Source organism: Biomphalaria glabrata, chromosome 18 (assembly GCF_947242115.1).
Source record: "Biomphalaria glabrata chromosome 18, xgBioGlab47.1, whole genome shotgun sequence".
In the NCBI taxonomy this organism is placed as follows: Eukaryota; Metazoa; Mollusca; class Gastropoda; family Planorbidae; genus Biomphalaria; species Biomphalaria glabrata.
In genome coordinates this window covers 7,772,744-7,800,454 of record NC_074728.1, presented here as the reverse complement: position 1 = coordinate 7,800,454, position 27,711 = coordinate 7,772,744, and the positions used below count along the sequence as shown (strand labels likewise).

General features: G+C 36.1%; 1 protein-coding gene and 1 long non-coding RNA gene across 2 annotated transcripts; one reads left to right on the top strand and one right to left on the bottom strand.

Annotated features, from left to right (window-relative positions):
* Nucleotides 1-142: 142 nt before the first annotated feature.
* LOC106071872 (sulfide:quinone oxidoreductase, mitochondrial-like) lies at nt 143-20,744 on the bottom strand. Its single transcript, XM_013232091.2, has 11 exons — nt 20,588-20,744; nt 19,107-19,402; nt 9,106-9,276; nt 8,741-8,794; nt 8,406-8,603; nt 7,383-7,486; nt 6,858-6,963; nt 5,598-5,781; nt 3,807-3,874; nt 3,501-3,679; nt 143-2,511 (listed from the first exon to the last, which is right to left on the bottom strand). The coding sequence occupies exons 2-11, from the start codon at nt 19,341-19,343 to the stop codon at nt 2,433-2,435; spliced, it is 1,380 nt and encodes a 459-aa protein (XP_013087545.2). The 5' UTR covers nt 19,344-19,402; nt 20,588-20,744; the 3' UTR covers nt 143-2,432.
* LOC129923902 (uncharacterized) lies at nt 17,240-21,663 on the top strand. The gene is made up of 2 exons (XR_008775852.1): nt 17,240-17,346; nt 21,287-21,663. It is a non-coding gene; the product is annotated as an uncharacterized LOC129923902 (long non-coding RNA).
* Nucleotides 21,664-27,711: the final 6,048 nt, after the last annotated feature.

Sequence of the window (27,711 nt, the reverse complement as noted above, 5' to 3'; positions counted from 1 at the left end):
GGGTATTTATCTGCTGTCATTTCTCATTACTTATTTTTGAAAATCATTTTTTAATATCAACCTTATGAATCTTAAATATATCATATTGGCCTACCCCAAAACAACGAAAAATGGCAATGGGCAGGGTATGAACTCAGGACCATTAAGACAACAGAGCAACAGTCCAGAATGCATAACGCATGATAAGGCAACTATTCAAATTCTATCCTTTTTTTTTTAATACAGTTAAATTCAATATCGATTTTTAACATTGAAAAGTAAAAAAATATTTTACAAAACAGATTTATGCTGCTTTTAATTAGTCTGATTTAAAAACTTTCATTAGAACATCATCGAATAGCTTCCCAATGAAGCAGTTAAGCATATTCGACAAATTATATATTTTTGTTTTAGTTTTTGGCACATCAGCACAATTTAGGCCATGTCGTGCCCATAATCCTTCAAAGGTTTCTCTCCCTTCATATCACAAGAGCTAAAAAGATCACAAAGAAATAGAATTTAATGGAATGAACACTATCAAACAAATCAAGAGAAGATTCTTTGGACTATATTTAATGTTTGCCTCATCCAGCTAATAAGGCATCGTCTTCAAATCCAAATATTAAGGATGAGTGCAGTATTTTACTTAAATACACAGAACCAATTAAGATTTGCATACTTTGCTGAGAGACGGGTAATATTTAAATTCTCATCCATCTATTCAAATAAAAATTATGTGAATTTAGTAATCGAACATTCTATGGAAGCCACTCTTTGTAAAGGACAAAAACAGATTACTTAACTTGTTGCAACAATCTATACTTGGCCGAACAAGAAGCTAGAATCAGAGTAAAATCTACCAGCTAAGGACTTTTCTAAAATTACTTTTCCAGGCGATCTAAATTGCAATGAAAGTATCTAAGAAACCTTGTGGGTACAGCTAAGACCACTTACTTCAAGTTCAATCTTCAAGCAGCTACACAATACAAGAAACAACCACAATAGTGAAAATAAAATTTAAGACTCCAACAAAATAAATCCTCCCCACTTTTAGTGATAGTTTTATATTAAATATTCACTTGGTATAAAGAATGACATTGTACGAAAAAAAAAATGATTCTTAAAAACTGGAGGCAAATAAAAAAAAATTGCTGACTTTTTAGTACCTATACAAAGGAAAAAATATTTTCTATCAACTTACATTAATAAAAAAAAAATGTTTTAAACCAAGATGTTAGTAATTATTGAACATATGCCCAATGGAAAGCAACAATTGTGATTTTCTTGCTTTCATAAATCTAGATGAAAAATTTGTCTAGATCTTTTGTCTTGGTGCACACATAAATACCAACTGAAACTAAAAAAAAAATAATTGTTTTTCATTAAGTCAGAAGATCCTCTAATTTCCAAACATGAAAGGAAAGGTCATTTTGCTCTTTTATCTACAAATCAGAACAAATATCAAAAAAAGTTTTAAAACAATGTCAGGTCTATCTTTTAACTCAAATAGCATATTGAGACCTTCCACACACATACAGCTGAGGCCATTTTACTTGGCATCAATGAAAGCCCAACTTTTTACTTATTCCCTTTATCAACAAGTTGCTTGTGCAGATCAAATCTTAATGAAGAATAAAGATAAAAAAACAAAAGAAACAACAAACAAGTAACAACAACAACAAAATGGAAATTTATATTAGCAGGTATTTATATTGAGTTATCAAACAAAATGAAGACTTTATAACTTTAAAACAAAACAACTTTCTCGGAGAGCTAAATTATAATAATTACAAAGGATTGTCTTTGAGTCTAAAATTGAAAGAAGAATACAGCACTTCAAGTGACAACAAAGCTCTAGATAAATCCTAACATTACCACAATACAAAAACATTCTCAACATCATAAAAATTAAAATTAAACTTTAAGCACATCTATACAAATGTAAATAAATTGAGATTTTCAAAATGACTTGAGTTTACCGCTGGGCACAAAGGAAGATATTTCTGTGGGATGAATCTGCACCCTCAAGAATAAATAATTAAGAATATTGGCTCTGACTAAAAATCTTTTTCATTTACAAGCAAACATTTATTAAAATACTAATCTCTCAATGATTAGCACTTTCAGCAGAGAGCAGTCAATTAGTTAAAACTACAGCATTTATAAAAAACAATATCATCATGCCACTCCATCACCAGTAACAATGACAATATTGTTGAAATGTCTAAAAACAGAAATAAAATAATTATTATTGTAAGTTCTGTAATGCAATATTTGGCTGTAAATCTCTTTAATAGCATATACCGACCTAGTATTGGTATACACAACAAATATGTCTTTCAACCATAGTTTTCTCCAGTACCCTCTCACAATACAAGACTCTTTCTAAAACTTTTAAAATCAACAGTTCACACCAAAAAACAAAATTACCGTAACTAAATGTCAATGTCTGTTTATACTTCAATCTTCTTGGAGCGAATGAGTCCTAGCCTCAACATTTTCCTAAATGTAGCTGGGCCATTCCATCTTCCTCTGTGGAGGAGAGTAACTAATTTATAATTACTGTTGCTATGCTAGAGGACGGAAAGTATATTTATATTTATTTATATTTATATAAATATATATATATAGTGCTTTTTTTATGACGGTACACACCTTTTTCAACCTGGGCAAAAAATGATTACTTTTCTTGTATTTTAATGTTTATTATTGATTATTAGTAGTTAAAAATTAGGCAATCGATCACTGAGTACTGACACCTATTTTTTTGTTTTACAAAAAAAGCACCATATATATATATTTTAAACTCAAAACCCCTTTGGCTTTTGAATTTGGAGATATAAATTTGATCAAATCAAAAATACATCCAATGTGATGAAAGTTTACAAAAATCACTAGCACGATTCTGAGAAAAAAAATGTAACCAATGAAAGAGGATAATGTATATAAAATGGTGTTTTGGGCTCCTGCTGTCTTATGATACAATATATACCCCTGGCCTTACACAAAGGGAGGATGTGTCTCAACTTTGCTGAAGTGACACAAAGAAGGCTATGAAATTTGCTTTGCACCAATTCAGTTACAGGAGCCTGTCTGAGGGAATGCTTGCTATGAACAAAACATTAATCCAAATATGTTAACCCAAGCATTGAATGGAAATGACTCATTTATTGTTTGTTTTAAATGTTTGGGATGTTAATTAAGAATTGATGATAATGAAATGCTAGCCTGAACCACATTCGGTGGTGGAGGAAGGCAGCAGGGTGGGTTTGAACCCAGGACCAAAGAGACGACAGCTCAGAGTGCATACCACACCAACAGGTAGACATCCATAGTTAAAAGTCCTTAATTTTTCCTGATTTGGGTCTGGGCTATTTCAAACCCAAAAATTATACCCTATCATTTCTATCCGACAATGTTTTTACATAATTTTTTTAAAAAGATTTCAAGAATTTATCAGTGATTTTGTTAGATCAAGTTACAGAGAAGATTAAAAAAATATTCTATTGTTCAAAACTCACTTCATCATAATTTTCCAGTAAATCTCAGGCATAATGTAAGCTTTCATATTGTAGGTTAGATTCATCTCTTTGGCTTGATTGAAGGGAAGTGTTTCTAGCGGCTTGCCATCATAGTCAAACTCAGCCAGGATACATGTTGACTTGCTGGTGATCAACGGGCAGGATGTATAGCCATCATACTGGAATAGTTACCAAAATAAACTATTCAACATCTCTACTGACGATTGTGTGTATAAACAGAGAACCAAAGGGATTTTTCATCATAATAACTTGGCCATGTAAAGAGAAAATTATGTCTTTAATTACCAACGGTGTTGCACAGTCGCCTTTCATCACTTGCAAAAGATTCTTGTGTAAAATACCACACTGGGCCGCTAGAAATAAAATAAAATAAAACTAAAGCTGGAGGTAGATATAGTCTAATTGCAACAACCAGTTTCTGAACTAAGGTTAACAACCAAACACATAAAACACAAAATTTCATTGCAGACTCACTCCAGGTTAACTTATTGAATTGAATATGAGCATTAAAGGTGTTTATTTTACAGCAGAACGCTGTTAATCCGTACAGTGATATTTCTCTCAATAAAGCTAGGCTACTATGTATAACACTTTGTTCTTATGTATATTTTACTTGAATTTTATTTCCATACACCAATATGAATTCCCTTTACAATGTCGGTAAAATGGACCGTTTATAATATATTTTATGTTTTGTTTTTTTTGGCACATTAGCACTTTTAGGCCATGTTGTGCCCACCGTTTATAATATTTCCCAATCAGTTATCCAGAGGATAGACCCCATTCCCAATTAATTCAGATAATAATACTGTAATTGATTATATTCTAGTTGCAATAATTAATTCCAGTGGTTTATCTTATATGATACAAACGTTACTTCAAAAAAGAAGATGATTTTTGGAGATTTTTAAGAGTTTTCAGGAGATTTTAATAAATTCAGGAGATTTCCATGAGTTTTTCGTATATATTTTTGCAATTTAATAATTACACCTTGAATTAGCGCGGGGCCTATGAAAGCACTGGGCCCACTGCGACTGCATAGGTTGCAGTGGCCTAAGACCGGCCCTGGTCTGTAAATACTGCCTATTATTAGGGGTGTTGAGGTGGTGTAGATTTTACAAAATGTTGATTCTATATTTTTTGCGTTAAGTATGGTAATTTCTTCTGCTATAAGAGTGTTGTTTTTTTTTATAGCTAAAAGAACTCCTCCATGATTATCTGCCCTATCTTTCCTAAAAATTCATGTCCTTATATAATCAAACTTGACTTGAAACAGAATAAAGTGCAAACAATTGCAGGACTAAAATTCAGTGCACTTTAATCCATAAATCCTTTAAATACTTTCACAAATCCAAATAATGAATAAGCACAAAGATTATAATTGTTAAGCTAAGCTAGCAGTACCAAATAAGCAAACCACCTTTTTCATCTCCTAATTAAGTGGGATGCTCCTATTTATATTTTCAATGTACAAGTCCAGTGTTAACTCAAAATTATGAGAAAGTTCTGAAACAGTGATGTCACATTGATTCTCTACTTAAAAACAAAACAAACAAGTGCAGTCAAGATATTTCTTGAGTTAGTTAACACTATTGACCTTAATTATTCAACAAGAGTTGACTAGATTTTTTCCCATGTCATAAAAAAAAATTAGATTTTTTTCCCTTTAATAAATAAGCTAATGGTTCTAGCTATACCCTTGGACACTAAAAACTTAATCAGGTACCTGGTAAAAAATCCTAGGCTTTACCATGCCAATAAAGCTTTTTTACTATTTGTAACAAGGGTTATAAAAATATGAACAATGCTTAACCAAAAAAATATTTTACCTTTTTACATTATTTCTATGAGCTACTAATAATCTTAGTAAATACTGTGCTCAGAAATTTGTTAATATAGTAAACTTACCGATTTGTCTGTTTTTTTTAAACCTTATTTTCAAACCATTGTTTTTTTTTTGTGTTGTTTTTTTTACCTATTGTTCAAATGATTATGGTAAAGTCCTTTATTTATTTTTTTTTGTTGGTAGGGGTATGTTGTAATGTGTAATTAAAGACAACAAAAAATGAAACTCACCCACTGCAGCTCCTGTCTTTGACGTGGGAAGGCTGGTGCAGTCCCCGAGGCCAAACACATTGGGGAACTTGTTGTGCTGTAGAGTGTACTTGTTCACATCTACCCAGCCTCCGTCATTGATCAGTGGACTTTGTTTCAGGACATCAGGACAGGACATTGGGGGTGTAGCATGGAGGAAATCATACTGACAGGGAAGAGAAAGGATCATTCAAGTCCTTTAAAGCATGTATATTTATTTTTTTGTAGAAATGTTATAAATTATGCATTTATATCTAAACTATTTCTGAGTAGAGTGGATGTTTTACTATCTCAATAATCCCATTATAATTAATTATAACTCCAATTTATGATTTTTATAGTTGCATTAAATTTAAAAAAACAAAACAAATGTGATTAGCACTAAACAAGATTGAGACAACTTAACATAAAAAGATGCAAATTCATCTAGATTGTGACATTGTAATTTTTGTTATGATAACAGAGGAAAATTCTCAAGAGCTTGGAAATTAAAATGAAATCAAGAAAACCGTAACATTTTTTTAAAAACTATGTTAAGTTATGGCCCCCTTCAGTTGCGAAGTGACTATGAATCATCTTATGGAAATGAGATGAATACATGGGCATTAGCTGTGGTCGGAACGATGTCCTCCATGGAATAAGTTGTAATGAGCCTATGAATTGTTATATAGAGTTACATAGTTATTTATAAAGATAATATGCAACAATTTTATAGATCCATTTAAAATAGACATTTGTTTTAGTTAATCTTTATATATATATATATATTTATATATATCAACATTACTAGACAACAAAGACAAGCATAGTCATCTACATCAGAGCAAGTTTGGACACACATTCACTTAGATGAAACTTTTTTCTGGCAGACTGGTAAATGCCGGATCATTTAATTTCCAGGGAAAAACTGTGAGAAAATTTGCCTAATAGTTTCTGAGACACTAATTCTGACGTATAATGGGGGTCTCCGAGTAAAAGGTTGAGAACCGTTGGCGTAAGGTTAAGGAAAGAATAATGGAAGTGGTCTTAATGGCACAGCAAGAAGGGTTTGAGCATATAAACAGTTTATACAAAAATTTCTGTTAACATACTTCCATTTAAATTTAATTTTAGAATGACATTATACTTGTATGGAGACTCTGTATGCTTTAGCATTAAGTTTAGTTTGATTCAAAAAAACATTAGTAGCTCTAATTTCTTTGCGTCTGTAAATAGACATTGTTTATCTTGGACTATGTTTACCTGGAAAGGGACCTGTTTGTTATTATCATCCAACTTTTCAAAGATGGCCGTCCTGTTCTTGTGGTCCACCTCAACAAGGTTGTGTTTGTAATTCACTTTGATGTTTCTGTAAGACAAACATTCAGACATTGTGATACACTTGCCTACATAAATACTTTCACTATCTAAAGATTGCTCTGGTGTATCCTCCTCTCCCCTTCAATCTATAGTTCATATAAACGACTGATCTTGCAAATAAAGCTAACAGTTAAATAATAGGCCTTTGATAGATTATTGTACAAAACAATACCAAAAAGATTTTCTCCAAAATAATCATTTCTGATGATAAATATTCTTTCATGTAAAAGTATTTAATTTTTTTTTCTGTTAATAAGAGAATTGAAATACCAACACAGCAGCTATATGAAAACAAGATTAGTCCAACGTTAAATATGAAAATAAAGAATGATAGCATTTTAAAAAAAATATTGAAAGAAATCATTACAAAAACAAATAGCACAATCTTATTGAGCTAGAAGCCTATACCTCTTCTCTACTACTTTCTGTAAGGCTTCAGCGTACTTCTTCACTCCAAATATAACACCCAGGGATGAATTGTAAATCACATTAGTTTTGTCTCGAACTCCAGTCTGTTTTAAAATAGAAAAGATTTTCTATTACCAAAAAAAGAAAAACAACAACAACCACCAAGACTAACAAAAAGATTGGTTTTAGTCACATGGTTTGATTTGATTTGATTTTGATTTTAGGCACATCGGAACAATTTAGGCCATGTCGTGCCTGCATTCCCTTAAGGACTACTCTCTCTCTACATAACAAGAGCTAAATTCAATACAGTTAAATCATTAAAATCAAGGTCTATTCACAGTTAAAATAGTAAAGGTAGTAAAAATTTAATAATTTGGTAAAAATCTAATGTAAATAGTACATATTCACAAATTCATAAATCAGATCTTCGTAGACAACCCCACTTCCCGAATAAAGCCCAGTACCTTCGCAGGGTCGACATTGTGGAATAGTGTTTTTAAGTTAGTGGCTCTAAAATATTTCTCCCTGACATCCTGGTATCTGGGGCAGTCAATGAGGATATGTTCCACGGTGAGGCAAGAGTCATAGTCACATGGAGCACACAGTGAGTACAAAACATGAATACATGAAAATTTCATTCTGCTTAGCTTCTGGAAGCATAGGTATGCTAGTAAAGTAAAGTTCCCCTTTCAGACCTTGTGGTTTATAGGGCATATGATATAAAAGTTAACTGTTTCTGTGGCCTATGGTTAACAAGGATATCATGTGGTCAGCACAATGACCATTTGCCATTACTTTTCCCCAACTAATGTCAGGTACCCATTAGAGCTGGGTGGACTCAGAGATGCCCAAAGATCCAGAAATTTGAAATCCCAGTCTTCATCGAGATTTGAATCCAAGACACAGTTTCAGAAGCCAAGTGCATAACCACTCAGCCGCCGTTCCACCCCCACTTTCTAGCACTACCAGATGAATGAAGGATGGACACATTGCTTGTAACAAAACAAGAAACTTGATTACCATACGGAAGTACTCTTCTGCCAAGTACATAATTTTCTGTGGGGCTCCTGCACACTTGATGGGCGTGTTGGGAAATGTGAAAATGGCGTTTCCACCGTTGAACTGTTGCAATGCTGGGAAAGTCTTGTTGACCCATTTAAAGTGGTAGTTGGATGCAACAGCGGGGTCTTCTTCCAATGCATCTATCAAACCTTTTACCTAATGAGGAAAAAGTTTAGTACAAAAATAAACTTTAAGAAATTATTTTTTAAATATGAGATTATGTGTAGTATTAAAGTATATTAAATATTAATGTATATGTAACTACATTTAAGTAAATAATTTACAAGAAATACCTTTCCATAATCCAGCTGTATTCCCAAGGCAACAATTAGAAAATCATAAGAGACCTAAAAAAAAAAAAAAGAAATATATAATATTCTTTTTAAAAAAACACAATTTATAAAATTTGTTAGATGGTTGATTCGTTGATCAGGAAACATGAAAAGGACCAAAAAGCATGTGTAACTGAATGAACGGTTTATGTTGTGTCTCTTCTATTTATGTGCATGTTTCTGTTGTGTTATCTTTATATGAGTAAGGAGTCCTTGTAAACGCAACAAATTTCCATAAGGATCAATAAAACAGTCTTAGTCTTTTAAAAATCATTAAAACTTGTGTTATGGAAAGACTGGGGAGTTGAACAGAAAACAATAAAAACCTTCTCTCCAGAGCCCAACTCCACTAGATTGTTCTGAGGATCAAACTTGACGGCCTTGTCTTGGATCCACTCACAGCTCTGAGGCAACACTTGCCTGGTGGGTTTCACAGAAGACTGAAACCCTTTGACCCCAGCACCTACCAATGTCCAAATTGGCTGATAGTAATGCATCTGTGGAATAAAAAGAAGAAAAGGTTTAGATATACTTGTTACTTGACATAATGATGTATCAGAATTAAACATTGTCTAGCATTTTGTTTGCTTGTTTCTGAGAGAAAGTGATGGGAAGACAACATGGGGTATGTCATTGAGAGAAACTTTAGTCAGGGAAAAAGACAAAGATGATTGACAGATCATGTGTGGTGCCCAAACAGACCAAAAAGGACATGCTTAAAGTACAGACATGGATAATGGCCAAAGATTTAGAAACTTACAAAACTAAACTAAATAGAACACAAAATCATAAGGAGAATGATGGTATATACATAGGTTAACATAGCATTATAATAAATATATGGCTGCCTTGTCCAGCAGTTTGCGCTTTGGACTGTTGTTTGGACTTATCGGTGGTCCCGGGTTCAAACCCTGCCCGCTCCCATCCCCCATCGTCCTGCAGGAGATTTGGACTAGGAAATAAATTATCTTCAACTCTGCAGGAACATCCGAAACATGTAAAACATCTACATTTATTATAAGTTAACATAGCATTTTTTACTAGGTAATGAATTAACTGTTACTTTCTGAGTGAGTCAAGGTAGAAGAATAGAGCACACAGAAACAAGTCACAAAGACAACTCCAGGTGGTCAGACTTGTCCTCCTGTTTTACGGACATCTAGTCCACTCAGGAGACAAGGTGGCTGAGTGGTAAAGCACTTGGCTTCTGAATCAGGGACCCAGGTTCGAATCCTGGTGGAAGACTGGGATTTTAAATTTTGGGATCTTTAGGGCGCCCTGAGTCCACCCAGCTCTAATGGGTACCTGACATTAGTTAGGGAAATGTAAAGGCGGTTGGTCATTGTGCAGGCCACATGACACCCTCGTTAACCATGGGCCACAGAAGCAGATGACCTTTACATCACTTGCCCCATAGATCGCAAGGTCTGAAAGGAGAACTTTACTAGTCAACCCAACCAGACTCATAATGAGGGTAGAAAAAGGTGTGTGTGTGGGGGGGGGGGAATGTCAAGGCACGTACAACTAGATTATTTAAAAAAAAAAATGCTTTTCAAATTAAAAAACAAACAAACTGAGCTTCCAGGTTCGCTTTGAAGAGGGCAAAATTTTCGTCCAAAATAGATGACTTAATCCCATACAGCCTAATAGCAGTGCAAGCTGCGTTAACTATGCACACATTTTGACCCACTTTACAATTAATGGTAACAAACTCAAACGAGTGTACACGTTGCTTGCCTGCTGTGTCAGACACTTAATTAGCTGATAATTATAAAGTATGCCTTCTAATCGACACCTCCAAAGGAGGTCCTCCATTACATAGCATAAGCAGCAGTAGCGGACATGTAAACCCATTTCCTTGCATGAGAAATACTAAAACTTTATAAGTCTTTGTTTTTGTCCTACAGGCAATACCTAGACGGTATACTGCTGTGTTAGAAGACAGAGTGAAAGTCTAATGTTTCCTGAATACTGAAATCCTTGTTGTAACTCCGCTCCCGCGCCGACACTGGAGGTGCGCATCAGAGCACCTTTCAACACGAGTAGCAGAAGACACGTTGAGTCAAGAGGAAGGACTGTTGTAGATGAAGTGATCTACAGGTTAGGGAAGTCTGAGCCGTCTGGGACTAAGAGCCGTCATTCGTGCAGTGAACTGTATTTAGGACCTGGAGTGACACTTTAGAGTGTGTCGGTGGTCTGTACTAATGTTTAGGTGGAAAAGGACTTGTAGAACTTAAAGACTCCCTGTGACTTGCCCACGTCTCACTGTTGTATTTTATAACTGTAAATAACTAGAGTAGTTTATTTTATTCGGACATTGCATGAATCCGTGCAACTCGCTGTTTTTTGTGTGGTCATTACATCTTTATTTTGATATTTAATACGAAACTATGGCGCTGTATAATGTGCGTGTCCCATTTTCCAATGATTCTGACCCAACTTCAAATTTGTAAGTCAGGTTGTTGTTTTTTCCTATGTTACCCGGATGACTTTACCTCTTCCTAGGGTTAAGGTATATTTTTTTTATTTGCTAAGTCTATGCTAATGAGCCCGGCAATGTTTATTTTGTTTTTGGAGCTGATTTATTTGATTCATAGGCCAGGTTGTTTGATTCCATACAAACACAAAATTACATATATATATTAAACATAAATGGATAGTAGCACCAGGGACGAAGTTTTTAAGAGAGAAAGTAGTGAATTAAAATGCTACGAAAATAAGGGAATGTGCCGACCGAGGCTCGAACCCGTGACTCTGGATTCGACACCACCGCCTAGCGATAACGCACCAAGCGAACTTAACCTCTAGTCTAGACCATCGGAATGTCCAAAACAACATTCTTCTGACCCAGAGTCATTTCGCCCATATGCAAATTACCACCCCAGTGGTCAAAGGTTACAAGCCCTAGCTAGCCCCTCCCCCATCTCGCAGCATCCATTCACTAACTTCAATAGAGCCGACACAGACAGCCGTTAGGCATGTATTAGACAAACAATGGCTCTATCTAATTGTGTATCTCTCAGAATGACAAGTGGACAACATAAACACATGACATATAGAAGCTTCAGTGGGTGTGAGCTATTAAGCTGTGAACGTAAATATAGAGTTGAAGCTAGGTGCTGAAACAAATGTGATACATACATATAGTAGACATAGAGTTGAAGCTAGGTGCTGAAACAAATGTGATACATACATATAGTAGACATAGAGTTGAAGCTAGGTGCTGAAACAAATGTAATACATACATATAGTAGACATAAATGGATAGCAGCACCAGGGACCACGTTTTTAAGAGAGAAAGTAGCGAATTAAAATGCTTCGAAAATAAGGGAATGCGCCGACCGAAGCTCGAACCCGTGACTCTGGATTCAAAGTTACCAAAATTTACTTCAAACAACCAGTTTTAGACATCAATTTTAATGATCTTATACTTTTTTTTTAGAAATAGAGAATAAATGGGCAAATGTTTAGAGTGAGCTTGATACATTGAATGAAGTTAAATGCCTAGATCTAGGCCTACTAGATACATCTAGATTTATAGAGAGATAATATAGAGGATTCAGCTATTTAGGCAAGAATGGCCATCCTAGCATGTATTATACTACTATACTACAAAAGATCATCTGTATTAGAAATGTATTAAATGAATAAACACAAATATTTAACACACATCTAATCATGCAAACATAAAATAAGTCTAAAAGTCAGTGTAGAAGTCACTATCCCAGTGACCTAATTTTGGCACAATAAGTGTGTTCAAATTTTTATCTTTTGTGTTCGTATTTATACATAATTTGAAAACATCTTTATGATTTCATGTGTGTGGCTATGCCTGAGGATCTTAAAATTTAGTAAATATTAATTTAAAATTAAAATCTAAGTTTATTAATGCCAAACATATAGAGACTGTTTGGAATAAAAGTTCGTGTTTGGAATCAATATGTGAAAAAAATAGTTTGGACTAAATGAAGACACATGGCCTCTTTGACCTTAAATATAGTAACAAATATAGGTTAGGGGTACAAATATAAGTAGTCATCCATATACTCCATTAAGTAAAGAAGATTTTGATACTTCATTTTCTTTTCTATGCCAAACCATTATCAAATAATGCGCTGTCAAAGTCAAACTTTGAATTTTTGGCCTATAGGTGTTTGAAAAGTATAAATTACTCTAATCAACGTCTATTATTACCTCCTTTCGTTAAGAGCTCGCCTTGTATTGACTGCCTCATTTTGCGCAAGAAACGGGAGAGCTTAGAACATCTGATTCTGTGGGGGCTAAAATTGTTATCCTCTGACTTGTACAAAACAAATATAATTTATCGACACTTTCTAAATTCTATACACCGGATATACGAAAAAGGCTAGCTATTTATAGTTTTCCCGCCATATATATATATATATATATATAAAAGAAAAAAAGTCAACAATCCTAAAGAGAACATTGAATATCAATATCAGCATAAAGTATGGTAAATCAGCGGCGTATCAAGGTACCCGTGGGCCCGGGTTCAAACATATGATAATCCCCCCTTTTTATAGTGTGTGTGTGTGTGTGTAAGTTCGGATTGGCTGTATAGATTCGGATGTAACCACGAGTAAGAGAATTAGGTTATAAACAGAAGGGCGTGTGTGTATTGCAGTTGTAGTGCAGCTCTTCTGTTCTAAAAAAAATTGCTTTGCCGTTCTTAGCAAAAAAAACAAAAACAAAAAAAAAAAAACGTGTCGACCTTGATAACACAGCAGACGTGTGACATTGAGAGTGAATAAGAGGGGGAAAAAAGCGCGACGCATGCATTTAGAGTCGAGTTAGAGTTATCCAGTTATCTGGGTCTCTGGGTGAAATACGTGAGTTTGGACGGTAGAAACCAGGTCAAAATTTGGGAGAACAATCCGTGACCCCGCATTAAGCATGTACTGTACTGAAGAGCAATCGTCATGGTCATGCATGAACAAACAGGGCACGGTTCAGAACTGCTGTCTCATCGAGACGAGAGGATTATGACATTCATAAATGAAGAAAGGACAGAACATCAAAAGTTAAATAAAGACTGATACTGAAACACATTAGTGCTAAGTGCTGGGATATTTTAGTCCCTTAAGTGACATTGTGATTACGTGGACTGGCAGAGAGTTCAGAAGTCTCAAACTTCGTCAACTAGGACCCAAATCAAAGCCGGGTTTACCTATATGCAAATAAAAGCTGGTATCTGCGTGAATATTACCGTGATCGCTTTTTAAATGTATTTATTTTTTTAAAAAGTTGAACGTCCTGGATTCGAACTCAGGGGATCTAGCCTCCCCAGCAAACGCACCAACGACTGTACTAGAAAAGTGTTTATGAAAATAGAATAATTTAATGGTTATCTATTGTTAGTTTCAAACTTGAAAGCAAAATATATAGGGGACTTTATACAACTTATACCATCAAATCAGTCAAGTAATATTTCTTTCCCTTGTTCGATAGTAAACAAAATAATTAAATACTAATAGCTAATTAACCACTTGGTTAATTTTAAAAAAAATAATTTTTGTTTTGTCAGATGTAAGAAATAATTGTGCGAAATTTCAACTTGACCCGAGATTGGGTGTGGGAGAAATGCCGTTTACAAACTTTCCCCAGACAGACAGAGTTGATATAAGCTTTGTAATAAGACGTTTCTTCCAAGAATTGGATAATAACGTCATATGTCTATCCATGTCAATCTAGTCGTGCTTGTCAATTAGGGCTCTAATTCATTTGTTTTTTCCCGGCTGAACCAGACAACAAGTTCTCATGATAATAGGGTAGACTAGAACATTGATGGTAATGTGTCCTAGCATATATGTAGTAAGAAATGCGGCTTTATCTTAAGGTCTCTCTTTACTCCATAGGGACAAAGACAAGGTCAATCCCCCCCCCCCTTTTCCCCTAACGTGAAGTAAAAGAGAATTTAGAAAAAAAAAAAAACATTGACAAAAGAATTCACTTTCCATCACCCTTTTTTGTTTTGATCTATAAGTGAATCCCTAATGACTAGGAGCAAGTCTTTGAAGAGATTAGAAGGCATGCACAGCCACCCCCCCCCCTAAAGTTCCCAAGTGGTGACGACTCATATGATTCTTTTGAAATTGTAAACATTAAACTGTGTTCTCGGGAGTACAGTAAGCTACACGTATGACCACCCCCCCCCCCAAAAAAAAAGGTCGTTCTTGATTCATTCTTAGACTGGACCTTGTTGCGGTACCTGAATTGCCATGTGGTTGAGAACCTCGCCAAGTGCTACGGACATAGTCCTCACACTCTAAGATAAACCTGGAAACCCCATTAGTACCGGTAAATCCATGTAATGGGGAGAGAAGTCACTCAAGATAACGGTGATAAGTTGTGCTTTAACTCCCTTTCCCGTTTCCCCTCCAATCAACGTACTCTTGTATCTGCTAATCTAAAGTACTGCCCTGGGAACGATGAGAAAACAAAACATTAAATGTCCCTGCCTGAAGTTTGCCAGGAAATCGTATTTTAGCCATTGTTCCCAAGTCGTTACGTCCATCGTCAATCAACATTAAAGTTAGATTCGATTCCATACTATGTAATGTAATTGAGTCTTGTTAAAAACGTTTATTTTCGTTCGCGGTGTCACTCACAAGAAAATCCCGAAAATTCGAATTAAGCTGCTTGAAATTTTTAGTAGAGAGTAAAGTATCTTTAGAATTTGGACATCCTCCTTTCTCCTTTTCTCAATATCTGTAACTAATCTAAGATGAACGAGGGCTCGGTGGCTGAGTGGTTAAGCGCTTGGCTTTCGACCAGGGGTCCTGGGTTCGAATCTCGGTGAAAATTGGATTTTTAAGGTGCCCCGAGTCCACACAACTCTAATGGGTACCTGACTTTAGTTGGGGAAATTTAAGGCGGTTGGTTGTTGTTGTGCTGGCCAAATGACACCTGCTCGTTAACCGTTGGCCATAGAAACAGATGACTTTAGCATCATCTGCTCCATAGATCGCAAGGTCTGAAAGAGGAAACTTTCCTTTTTTTTTATTTTCTAAGATGAACAATTTATTGGTTTACCCGATTAAGAGGCTGACAACTATTGGATGCCGTTTCCAAAGTGTATATACTGCACTGACAATCCAGATATTTGAAGATTAAAAAAAAAACGATAGAGAAACGAGATTGTGTGCAATCCAAACTCGGAACTTTCTAAGACAAGTTCACTTCCAAACGATACAAAAAGCTGGGCTATAACATGACATGCATTTATAACAGTTTGTTTCCAAAATGTACAAAGCAATCAAAATAGCAGAGGTAACACTTTTAAAATATTTATTTTTTTGCAATATTCATTTCTCTCTCTCTCTCTCACAAACACACACACATGAACATAGAGCTTATATGTCACAGGAGACAAAACTAAATTATATTCTAACCCTAACCTATGACCACAATACTTCGTGTACAATAAGTACAATGTTTTCGGGATCTAGACTTAACAGACAGAGACACTAGCGGATCCAGAACTTTGGAGGGTGGGGAGGGGCGATTTGTTTCCAAACCCTAACCCTAAGCATAAATGCGCGTACAGCATATATATAAATATATATATTACAAGTAAATTGGACCGCCCCCCTTCGAAAGTTTATGGTGGCGGGGGGGGGGGGGATTGATGTCATCGTCACCTCCCCATCCCACTAAATTGGCCAACAAACTAGAGGGGAGTGAAACAATCTAAAAAAAATAGGTTGAAATATAAATAATTAGTATATATTATTAACATAACTAATAAATTCGTATACAAATTGTTTGATTTCTTTACTAAAATTCTTCCGCCCCCGTCCCTTTCGGAGGCTGGGGGGGGGGGGGGGCGATCGCCCCTACCGCCCCCACCCTGGATCCGCCAGTGCAGAGAGACAGTACACACACACAAAAAAAAACGGCTAGTTCACTTATAAGGCATTGTTGTTGTTGTTTTTTCCTTAACTCTTGTCACGTATTTGTATAGTGTCACTGGTGTAGCTGTGTCTGTGTGTCAAAAGATACGGCAAAAGGTATGCGGTACAACAGCTAACACGAAGATTTAGTGTCGGCTGTAAATCGTTTTCCAACAATAAAGGCTTTTAAGTAAAACAACAACAAATTTTTGATAACGGTTCCAAGCATTTACAAAACAAATTATATTCCTTCCACCCATCAGCTCAATGCACAGAATCAGAAAATGGTCAAAGTGCATGCACTCGGATCTAGTGTTGACAGTGGGTCAACAGAACGTTAGGGTGCATTTTTATTTTTTTTTTTGGTTTTACATGCTAGAAAAATGGTAAACCTAAGTTAACCACTCTTTTTTTTTTTTTTTGTTACCCACTAGAGATGTGAGGATTCAGAAAATTATAAGTACCAAATCATGGTCACCGTGCTGCAAAAACACACACGCACACACTCATTTCCAGCGGTCCGGGTGGCGAACATGCACACCTTCACGTCAGCCAGGAGAAACAGGTGTGTTAGACAGAAGCCAGTCTTTAACTGGGAAAACCAATGCACCGGATTTAATAAATTTTACAGTGTTGATGGTACTCCAGACTACGGTAATAATGCATTTACAAACATACTGAATGCAGGTCAATACTTAAGCAATTCGTTCATTTAATATCTCACGGTAAGGGATGTGATTAAATGATCGTCTAATAAAATCCAATTGAAGGGCGAGGTATCACCACAAACACAAAGCTAGGTGTCTATCGAGCTGTCATCCTTCCTACATCGATCTATGACCCAGAAACGTGGACAGTATATAGATCTAGAAAACATGCACACACAAAAAAAACTGAACCACATCTACATGACCTGTCTCAGAAAAATACTGAATGTTAAATGGCAAGAAAAAATACCCGATACCGAAGTCCTTCGAAGAGCTTGCCTGCAAAGCATCCACACGATCCTGACGCGCAGTTCCACCTGCGATGGGCAGGCCACATCTGCAGAATTGAAGACGGTCGGAAGACCGCCGCATCTCCAAACGAATCCTTTATGGCCAATTAAGGGAAGAAAAGGGCTCACAAGGTGGACAAAGAAAACGCTTCAAGGACACCTTCAAGCTTCTCTGAAAGCCTTCAGCATCGACCAAGCCACATGGGAGACTTAAGCACATGATAGAGCATCATGGCGTTGCGCTGTGAAAACTGGCGCACAAATTGCAGTTTACAAGAGAACAGCGCTGGCAGTTTTGCAAGCGTCAGAGAATAAAAAAAAAAGCAAGCCAAGGACATTAGCTCCAGCTGATTAACCTGCCCATTGTGCAGTCGAACATTCCGGGCTCACATGCCACATGAGAAGGCACACAACCACAGGATGACAAAAGTAGTCATTATCGAATCACGATGGACGAACTATATAATTGAAAGGGAACGTCAGGACAGAGGGATCAGTGAAGGGTCATGGCCATCTTTCATTCCTAGCCTTTGGGTAAAATCATTCCATTGGTCAAGAGTCATAATAGGCCAAAGCTCGACACGTAATGGAAACTCACAGTCGCTTGTTTGTAAAATGTGTTACATGTTTCGGATGTTCCTTCAGAGTTGATAGTTTACTTCCTAGTCCAAACCTCCCACAGGACTACGGGGATGGGAGTGGGAAGGGTTTGAACCAAGGACCATTAATAAATCCAAACGACAGTCCAGCGCGCAAACCGCACGACCAGGCAGTAGGAACAGTCATAATTACACTTGAAAAGGGCCCTAATTAGAGCAATATATGAGATATGGGGTCTTTCATAAGTCCAGATATATAATATGTCAGTTCTGAATATCTCTGGCAGATCCTAAGCTATAGCTTGTGTTACCTAGAAGTAAAGCCGAGCCTGCCAATCTCCTCAATGATTAAAAGCAGGCTAGATATGAGCATCATTGCCCATTGCATAATCATGTTTAACTCACAAGTGTATCAACATAATGCTGCCAACTCTAGTTATTTTGTAGCTGAGGATTCAACCCCTGTTGCCTCATAGTGGCGCCCGCGTGAAAACATCTAGTAGTAGAACTAGATAGGCTAAGAACGGGAAGCAAACAAGGCCCCAGCAGGATACCTTGGGTCAGCTTTTTAAAATTTATTTATCTCACTTGGGTTGGGAATGGAAAAAAAGCCAGCAACCCAGCCCAAAAGGGCCGCCACGCCGTTCCACAAAGGGGGGCCGACATTAAAGTTCTGGAGCTGGAGTGGTGGTTCTTGCACGGAACACAGGTGGTTACAGTATAGAAATATGAGGCAAACTCCCAATGGTTAGAGCTCTCTCTCTATATATATATATATATAGAGAGAGAGAGACAAAGAAATATTGAAAAAGACTTACATCACTTGGCTCAACCACAGCACAATCCTTCCCTAGGGAACTGAGTTTGGCTGCCATGGCACAGCCTCCGCTGCCTCCACCCACCACTAGCACCTTGTACTTGCTGTTAGCTGTGTGGGCCTTGGGCTTCAGGTCGGTGCTGAAGTAACAGACCATGCTCCTGCACAGTGATGGCTGCAGTGTTTTCAGGTGCTGTGAACTACGCAGGCAAGAAATGAATGTTGAGATGCAAGCCATTCCTCACCACAAACAGTTAAACAGACTCTTACAGTGTGTAGTATCCAATGTTTGAGGTTCTAGGGGTGGAAATAGAGAAAAAAAAAAGCATGTATGACAATGCAGACAACAAAAACATTGATTGGTTGAATGATTGGATTGGTGAGGTGGACAAACGGTAAAGCGTTTGGCTTTTGAATGGGGTACCGGGTTCAAATCTTAGGATTTTTAATTTCAATTTAATTTTTTTAATTTGATCTTTAACTATACACTACTATATAGATCTATTAGTTATGATTATAATATATAAAAAAAATATTATTATTAATGATACTGAGAGTACCAGTGTAAAAAAAAAAAATAGGTGCTGGTATACTCAGTGATGGATTGCCTAACTTTTAACTACTAATAAATTAATAAAAAACGTTAAAATACAAGAAATTTAATATTTTTTTCCCCACGTTGAAAAAGGTCACAAAAACGCCCTGAAGAGTACAAATAGACTGTACATTTAGATCAAGATCTAGAATGAATTAGATCTAGACCATATATCTAAGTATAGACTCTATTACTTTTGTTTGTAGCTAATTTTAGAACTTTAGAATTTGACTTCAGCATTGGATTTATTTTATGAATTTATATTAACTAGATTTCATATGGAATCTAATAGACTAATTGGTCTATCTATTACTTGACCTAGACTAGGTGAGTAGAGTTAGTTTAGGCTAGAGTTAGAGTGTATACTCCTGTCTAGAGTAGATCAGTAGATCTAGAATTTAGATTTTAGATAAACAACTGTGTAAGAATTATTATACATCAATCTTGACAAGACATTCTAGTCAATTTAAATCTAGAGATCTATTTTATTTATAATAAATAATAACATTAATCATTAATTCTAGATCTAGATCTAGATCTATAGTTCTATAGCTAGGAATTCTAGACTCTACTAGGACTAGATCTAGATCTATATTATTATTATATATATGTCACTATTCAATATAATAATCTAGAATCTATATCTAGAATCTAATCTAGTCAATCTAGAATTCTAGATCTAGATGTAGACTCTATTAGTCTATAACTAGATCTATAATCTATATTAAAATTTATTTTTAGATCAAGTCAATCAAGACAATCAAGTTAAAAGTACATTTCTAGAATCTAGATCTAGATCTAGATCTAGAGTTTAGATAGAATAGATGTCTAGTTTAGGTCGACAACTTTTAATTTGTAGCTTCTGTAAAGAAATGCGAAATACCTACCAGAATTATGTTAAAATAATTATAATACGTTGTTCTTTTCTCTCTACACGGTTGAACGAATCAAGCACACTTTATTCCACTGACACTGATACTCAGTGATACCGGGTGTAAGACGTAGTCCGAACAAAACAGTTGTTGTGTAATTCATGAGTGTGTGTGAACCGGAAAAAGTTCAATCATGTCAAGGGTAACAACATGTAAACGCTGATTTCATTCGTTGATTCTATTGACCTAATTCTACATCGCCCAATGTATAAAGATATCCTTCTGCGCAGGCGTAGATCGATTTTATTATCACGTCTATGTAAAGTAGGTCAACGTGTACAAGAGAAAAACAACAATGGGGATTTGAATGTAACATGTGTCAAATTTTTTTTTAATGATGCAATGACCATGCAGTATTTTTTAAAAAATGCTGCTAAATACAAAGCAACAATTAGATCTATATGAGTGATTATTTAATGCTTTCACGCAACTTTAAAAAATGTCATCATTTTCATTAAACAGTGTTGTTTACATTGTTTTTAGGTCAAACAGTTGTTCCTACCAGGCATTAACTGTAACATCAAATCTTATCTTATAAATTAGAGACGTTCCTTCAAAATATAAAATCATTACACCCTACGTGTATTCGTGTGTTAAATCTAGTCATGCATATATATGTTAATGACAGTATTAACTAAAGTATTACTTCCACAGGACATCCTGTATGGCGATCTAATAGAAGGCAGGAGAGCCGCTGGTCGCCCACTTTTACGTTATACGGATGTATGCAAACGCGATATGAAGCTCTTCAAAATCGACACTGGCAACTGGGAAGAGGTGGCACTGGACAGATCCACATGGAGAGAGAGCATAAAAGAAGGGTCACGGATTGCAGATGTCATACACAACAGAAAAAGAAAGAAGGGTGAAAATGCAACGGCGCCTGGTGATTATATATTCCCAACCTGCGATCGCAGCTGTGTATCAAGGATTGGCCTTTTTAGTCACACAAGAAGTTGCAAAGGGAAAAGATCGTCTCTCGAGACGTAAAATGCCACAGATATAACTAAAGTATTAAACTATTCAAATTCGTTGTGTTTTGTTTTTTCTGACTGATGATTCAGACTCAAATTGATACTAGGGAAGGAGCACTTTTGCAAATTTGTCTTAGCATATTTCTATACGGTATATGGAATATGAAATTTGTCATTTTCTTTAATTGTATGTGTCTGAATATTTTATTAGGCTATGTTTTTTGTAAAATAATTATAACTTGAGCTTGATTCTACAGCAAGTATAGCTCTGTAGGCGCTAGCCTAGACCTACATCTATATATATAATCTAAGCTCTGATAAAAATATGAGATCAGGCAACCCATTCCATGCTCTTATAGCACTAGGGAAGAAGTATTTATAAAGATTTGTCCTAGAATATGAAACGAGGAGGCCATGAAAACCCTGTTATAAGTTATAATGGTTTAATTTTATTTTATAATTTACAACTAGTGTTAGTGCGGGGCCTATGAAAGTGGGGGCCCAAAGCCGCCGCATAGGCTGCTGTGCCCTAAGACCGGCCCTGGCACTATGCGAAACTGATTGTGCAGGGCCCAGTTTGGGTAGGGATACGGATAATAAGTGAAAATTAAGAGTAGGCCTATTAGAAAATAAATTCGTCGTTGCATTGTATTCATTCTTTACTACGTACATAATTACTTTACGAGCCTTGGGAGTAGCGAAGTCCTACAGTATATCATAAAAATTCTATTTCCTACCTAGATCACGCTCACTAGCAAGAATTACCAAATATTTCAATCTATCTTCGAGAATTATTGACCTCAAGTAATTGTCATTAGTTTGAGGCGCGAGAAGCTTCTTTCAACAGATTCCACAATTACGGGAATTGTAAAATTCCATTTTTTTTTGTTGTTTTAATCGCGCGTAGGACTGGTGTTTTCCATATTGAGTAACGTCCCATATGACAAATTTGTCTCTATTTCAGGAGATTTTTATGAGTTTTTAAAAGATTTTAATAATTTCCGGAGATTTCCAGGACTTTTCGTATATTTTGCAAATTCAGGAGATTTGCAGGAGCTCCTGGTAAATCAGGAGGCTGCGGGAAATCTATTATGAAATGGTTTAATTTAATAATTTACACCTAGGATTAGCGTGCGGCCTATGAAATTGCGGGGCCCACTGTGGTCGCTAGGTTCATGACCAGTGATGACGTAGGCCGCGATCTGGTCAGAGCTAAGGCTTTCTATGTCGAAGGCGCCGCTATGTGGCAGTGCCATAAGGCCGGCCCTGTTGATGTTACTATGTTTTTGACTTTGTTTACATGATTATGATTTAATTTTTTAAAATGAATGTTTTTGTTATAACCGATAGATATTAATATCTACGCTGTAACCAGGGCCGCCGCGAGGGGTGTAGCCGGTGTAGAATAATATCTAGATGATCTAGAAAGGTCTAGCTAGCCCTCAGAGACCCACATTATCTTATAGTGGTTCTAAAATTATTTCCTTTGGTAGGTATACATAATATGATATAACATATGTTGATAATTCAATATTAATTTTTAAGGTCACGTGACCTTGGCCTACTTTTCCAATTTGTTCCACGGGTGACCCACTGGGTTATGTTGGTATTAATTATTATATTTTCATGAAAATAAAAAAAAATATTTTTAGAATGTTAGAAAATTTTATTTAAGAAACATCCATCAGAAAAAAACATACATATTATATAAATACAGCATTAAATTGATGCTAAGATGTAGATGCTAAATATATTCAAGCAGACCTACTAATAGCGACCAATAGGCCTATATAAACAATTAGTAGGCAAACAGGCATGGTGCCAACGTGTGAATCATAGCACTCATGTTTTACTGTATCGCGAAATACGTAGTTCACTATTTCTTCCAAGCCTTTTTTCATATAGTTTTCACCAAGACGTTGTCTTTGATTCCGAAGATTAATGATGAGTACAGCGTTAAGACGTTGTCTTTGATTCCAAAGATTAATGATGAGTACAGCGTTAAGACGTTGTCTTTGATTCCGAAGATTAATGATGAGTACAGCGTTAGGACGTTGTCTTTGATTCCGAAGATTAATGATGAGTACAGCGTTAAGACGTTGTCTTTGATTCCGAAGATTAATGATGAGTACAGCGTTAAGACGTTGTCTTTGATTCCGAAGATTAATGATGAGTACAGCGTTAAGACGTTGTCTTTGATTCCGAAGATTAATGATGAGTACAGCGTTAAGACGTTGTCTTTGATTCCGAAGATTAATGATGAGTACAGCGTTAAGACGTTGTCTTTGATTCCGAAGATTAATGATGAGTACAGCGTTAAGACGTGCTTTTGATTCCGAAGATTAATGATGAGTACAGCGTTAAGACGTGCCTTTGATTCCGAAGATTAATGATGAGTACAGCGTTAAGACGTGCCTTTGATTCCGAAGATTAATGATGAGTACAGCGTTAAGACTTGCCTTTGATTCCGAAGATTAATGATGTGTACAGCGTTAAGACTTGCCTTTGATTCCGAAGATTAATGATGTGTACAGCGTTAAGACGTGCCTTTGATTCCGAACATTAATGACGTGTACAGCGTTAAGACGTGTCTTTGATTCCGAAGATTAATGATGAGTACAGCGTTAAGACGTGCCTTTGATTCCGAACATTAATGATGAGTACAGCGTTAAGACGTGTCTTTGATTCCGAATATTAATGATGAGTACAGCGTTAAGACGTGTCTTTGATTCCGAAGATTAATGATGAGTACAGCGTTAAGACGTGCCTTTGATTCCGAAGATTAATGATGAGTACAGCGTTAAGACGTGCCTTTGATTCCGAACATTAATGATGAGTACAGCGTTAAGACGTGTACAGTTGCGTCGATAATGACGATGTATAGAAAAAATTGAAATGAGTAGCTTGGAGTGTCAAAACCGTATATTTAGGCCAACTACTTGTTTATTAAGTCTTTCGATTTTGCGTTACGTAACGATTCGCATTGTGTGAAACGTTACATGCGTGTCCGTTGAAAAAAAATGTTTCAGATTTTGCGTAAAATGCAGAAGCAATAAAAAAATAAATCTTTTTGTGGAATAAAGTGGCATTTTTACTTAGAGAAAAGAAAACTTTTATAAAATTCTCTTATTCGAGGAAATTGTAACTTTCAAATCAAATAAAGGATGAAGTTTGTACACATAAATCGATCACATGGAATAGAGCATTGCAAAGTAGTACACTCAATTGCAGGAGTCAATTTCTTGTTTGGGTCATTGGGTCATCATTGTTTTCACAACCTGAAATGGAGCGTGACAGCACTTCCACTCTCTTTAGCTTTGTAAACAAAACAAAACAAAAAGCTCGATGCTGGTGATCCATTAGTATTGTTCCATGCTGTACCATGGTGCTCAATCTCGACCATTCAGGTGTGTGAGCATTCATACAAATAGTGTTAAAGATAATTGTTTCATTATTTACCAATTACACTTTTGAATTGATCGTATGTATTGTACATATATGTATCTTATGTTTTATTTTTATATAAATACTTTCATTAGTTAAAATATATAACATTTCCCCACCCTTACAGCTGCACTAAACTTTAATGAATTCATGGGCACGGCAATACAAACAAAATTAGACAAAAACACAAACAATACGATGCACGAACACACACATTTATAAAAAAATATATTAAAAACAACATTGTAAATGTATATATTTCTGGATGGCTGCTGGTCGTGCGGTTTGCGCGCTGGACTGTCGTTTGGATTTATTGATGTCCCGGGTTCAAACCCTGCCCGCTCCCATCCCCCTTCGTCCTGCGGGAGGTTTGGATTAGGGAGTAAACTATCGTCAACTCTGAAGGAACTACTTTTGTTGAACAGTGCTCTGATGTGCCTCATCAGTGTCGGCGCGGGAGCGGAGTTACAACATTGCCCCTTCTCAGCTCTGTTCGTCTCGAACAGATTCAGGTGCACTACAAGGTAGTGGACGTAGGTCAGTGCAGGTGGAGGTCGGTCTTTGGGAGAGTCTGATTTCTGGGAACTAAGAAGCCGTCTTTTGTGCTGCCTGAAGACTGTAATAAGGACCTGGAGCGATGCAGGGAAGGCTTTCGTTGGTCGTGCATAAAGGATTGGTAGAATTAAGAACAAGACTCTTTGAATGGATTAGCTAACCAGTGTTGCAGGGGCGGACTGGCTAAATGGGCATTCGGGCAAATGCCCGGTGATGTTCAATGACAGATCACTTGAAATAGTAGTCAGGGGAACCAACTCTTTCATTATTTATTTTTCTTGTTACTGAGTATGAGTAATGTCCCTTTTGCGAAATTTGAGCTTGAAACGATTCATATTTTTTTTTTAATTATCAAATTATCTCGAACTTTCTTCAAAGTTACAAAAAAAAAAAGTGATCAAAAGATGAAAACGTTTAGCTATAAACACCAGTCACAATGTGTTCTCTTTAGTTTCAATGACAAATAAAATCTAAATGTTCAGTTCACTATATCATTTGATAATAAAGGTACAGATAATGAGCAAATAACATTCCATTTTATTAGACTCTACTATGGCATTTGGCAAATATCACCATAATAATGGCATAATAGCATGCTTAAAACAAGGTAACAAAGAGAGCTTGTGTGGAAACCCAGACAAAAACGGTCCCCGAAATGGCCCGCTCAAGCAGATAAATGGGCAGGTTACTATTCTACTATCTATTGATGTTTATAGACATTTTTCACTGTACCTGTTACAGAGACGAATCTTTAGCATAAGTTATGAAACTGTGAAATATGATGTGTATAAAAGTACCGGTTTTTAGTAAGTGAAGATCCTGGGCAGCATTTATTAAAAGATCTAAAAAATGTATGCCATATTTGAAGACAAAGAGACAAGTTTAAAATTTTATATAACTTTCCTTTTTTTTTTTTTAAACCAATGTTTAAAGAGCATAGCTTAGCCTACTAAAAAATATGATTTTAAAATGTGGTGACCCCGTTCAAGGGTTAGGTATGATTATCTGTGTGTGTTACACATGTGTGTTATTGTATAATCAGAGAATCTTGATTATCTGCGACATCTCTCTTTGATCTAACCAGGTCGTCTCTTGAGCAACATTAGCAAACTTAGGGCGTGTCAGGAGTAGTTAAGCTGGCAATTACTTTTCTTATTTCCCCCCAAATGTTTGTTTAATCTCATTTCTTCCACCTGCCTTCGAAGAACTGAATGACGCTCGGCCAGATGTAAGGGATTTCTATGACTCTTGTGAGCACAACTATATTAGTCGCCAGAGACGAAACCGCACAGTGAATCCAAGACTTCCGATAGCATTATGGAATGTTAGAAATCGAGTACAAGACAATCTACCACGAACAAACAATTCAGTGGAGGGATGGCACCATGCATTTCAGCTGTCTATTGACGGTCATCACCCCAATGTCTACAAGTTATACAAGATTCTGAGATACAATGCTGGAGAACGAAGTAAAGCTGCAAGCAAGACAAAGTACCTCCAACTCGACGTCTTGCAGCTATATATTGCCAATGTACGGAAACAAGTCAGTTATGGAGTTTTTACGTGACATTGTAATGATTGTATATAATTTAACTTTGTGAAAGTTTTGTGTGTGTGTGTAAACCTGGACAAGCATGGAAGTATTTGAACGCACATCATTTGAACATTGTATAAGTGCTGTATTACGAAGCTATTCATTAATTTTATTATGATTTTGCATATTTATATTTTAAGATATCTAAATTATGTCCTGTAAAATTTCTGAAAAATAATGACAACATTCAGATAAAAAATTATTTTGACTCTATTTATATTTTATTCTATCAAAAATATTTCCCCGAGAAAAAGAGTCCAACACATTTCTATAAGGATCAATAAATGACTGAAAAATATTTTTTTTCCTGCGCTATTTTGTCGGGTAATCCAGTACACATCAGCCGAGCAGGTGTCCGCCATACAACAACTGCAACTTGAGGAACGGTTTGTGGATAGTGATAATGTTTGCTGGGGCTTTTCTTTCCATCTCGCCAGTGCACCCAAACCTGGGTTAGATCTGTCTTTGAAAGTGCACATCAGTAAGAAAAACAAACAAACATTACTATTAAA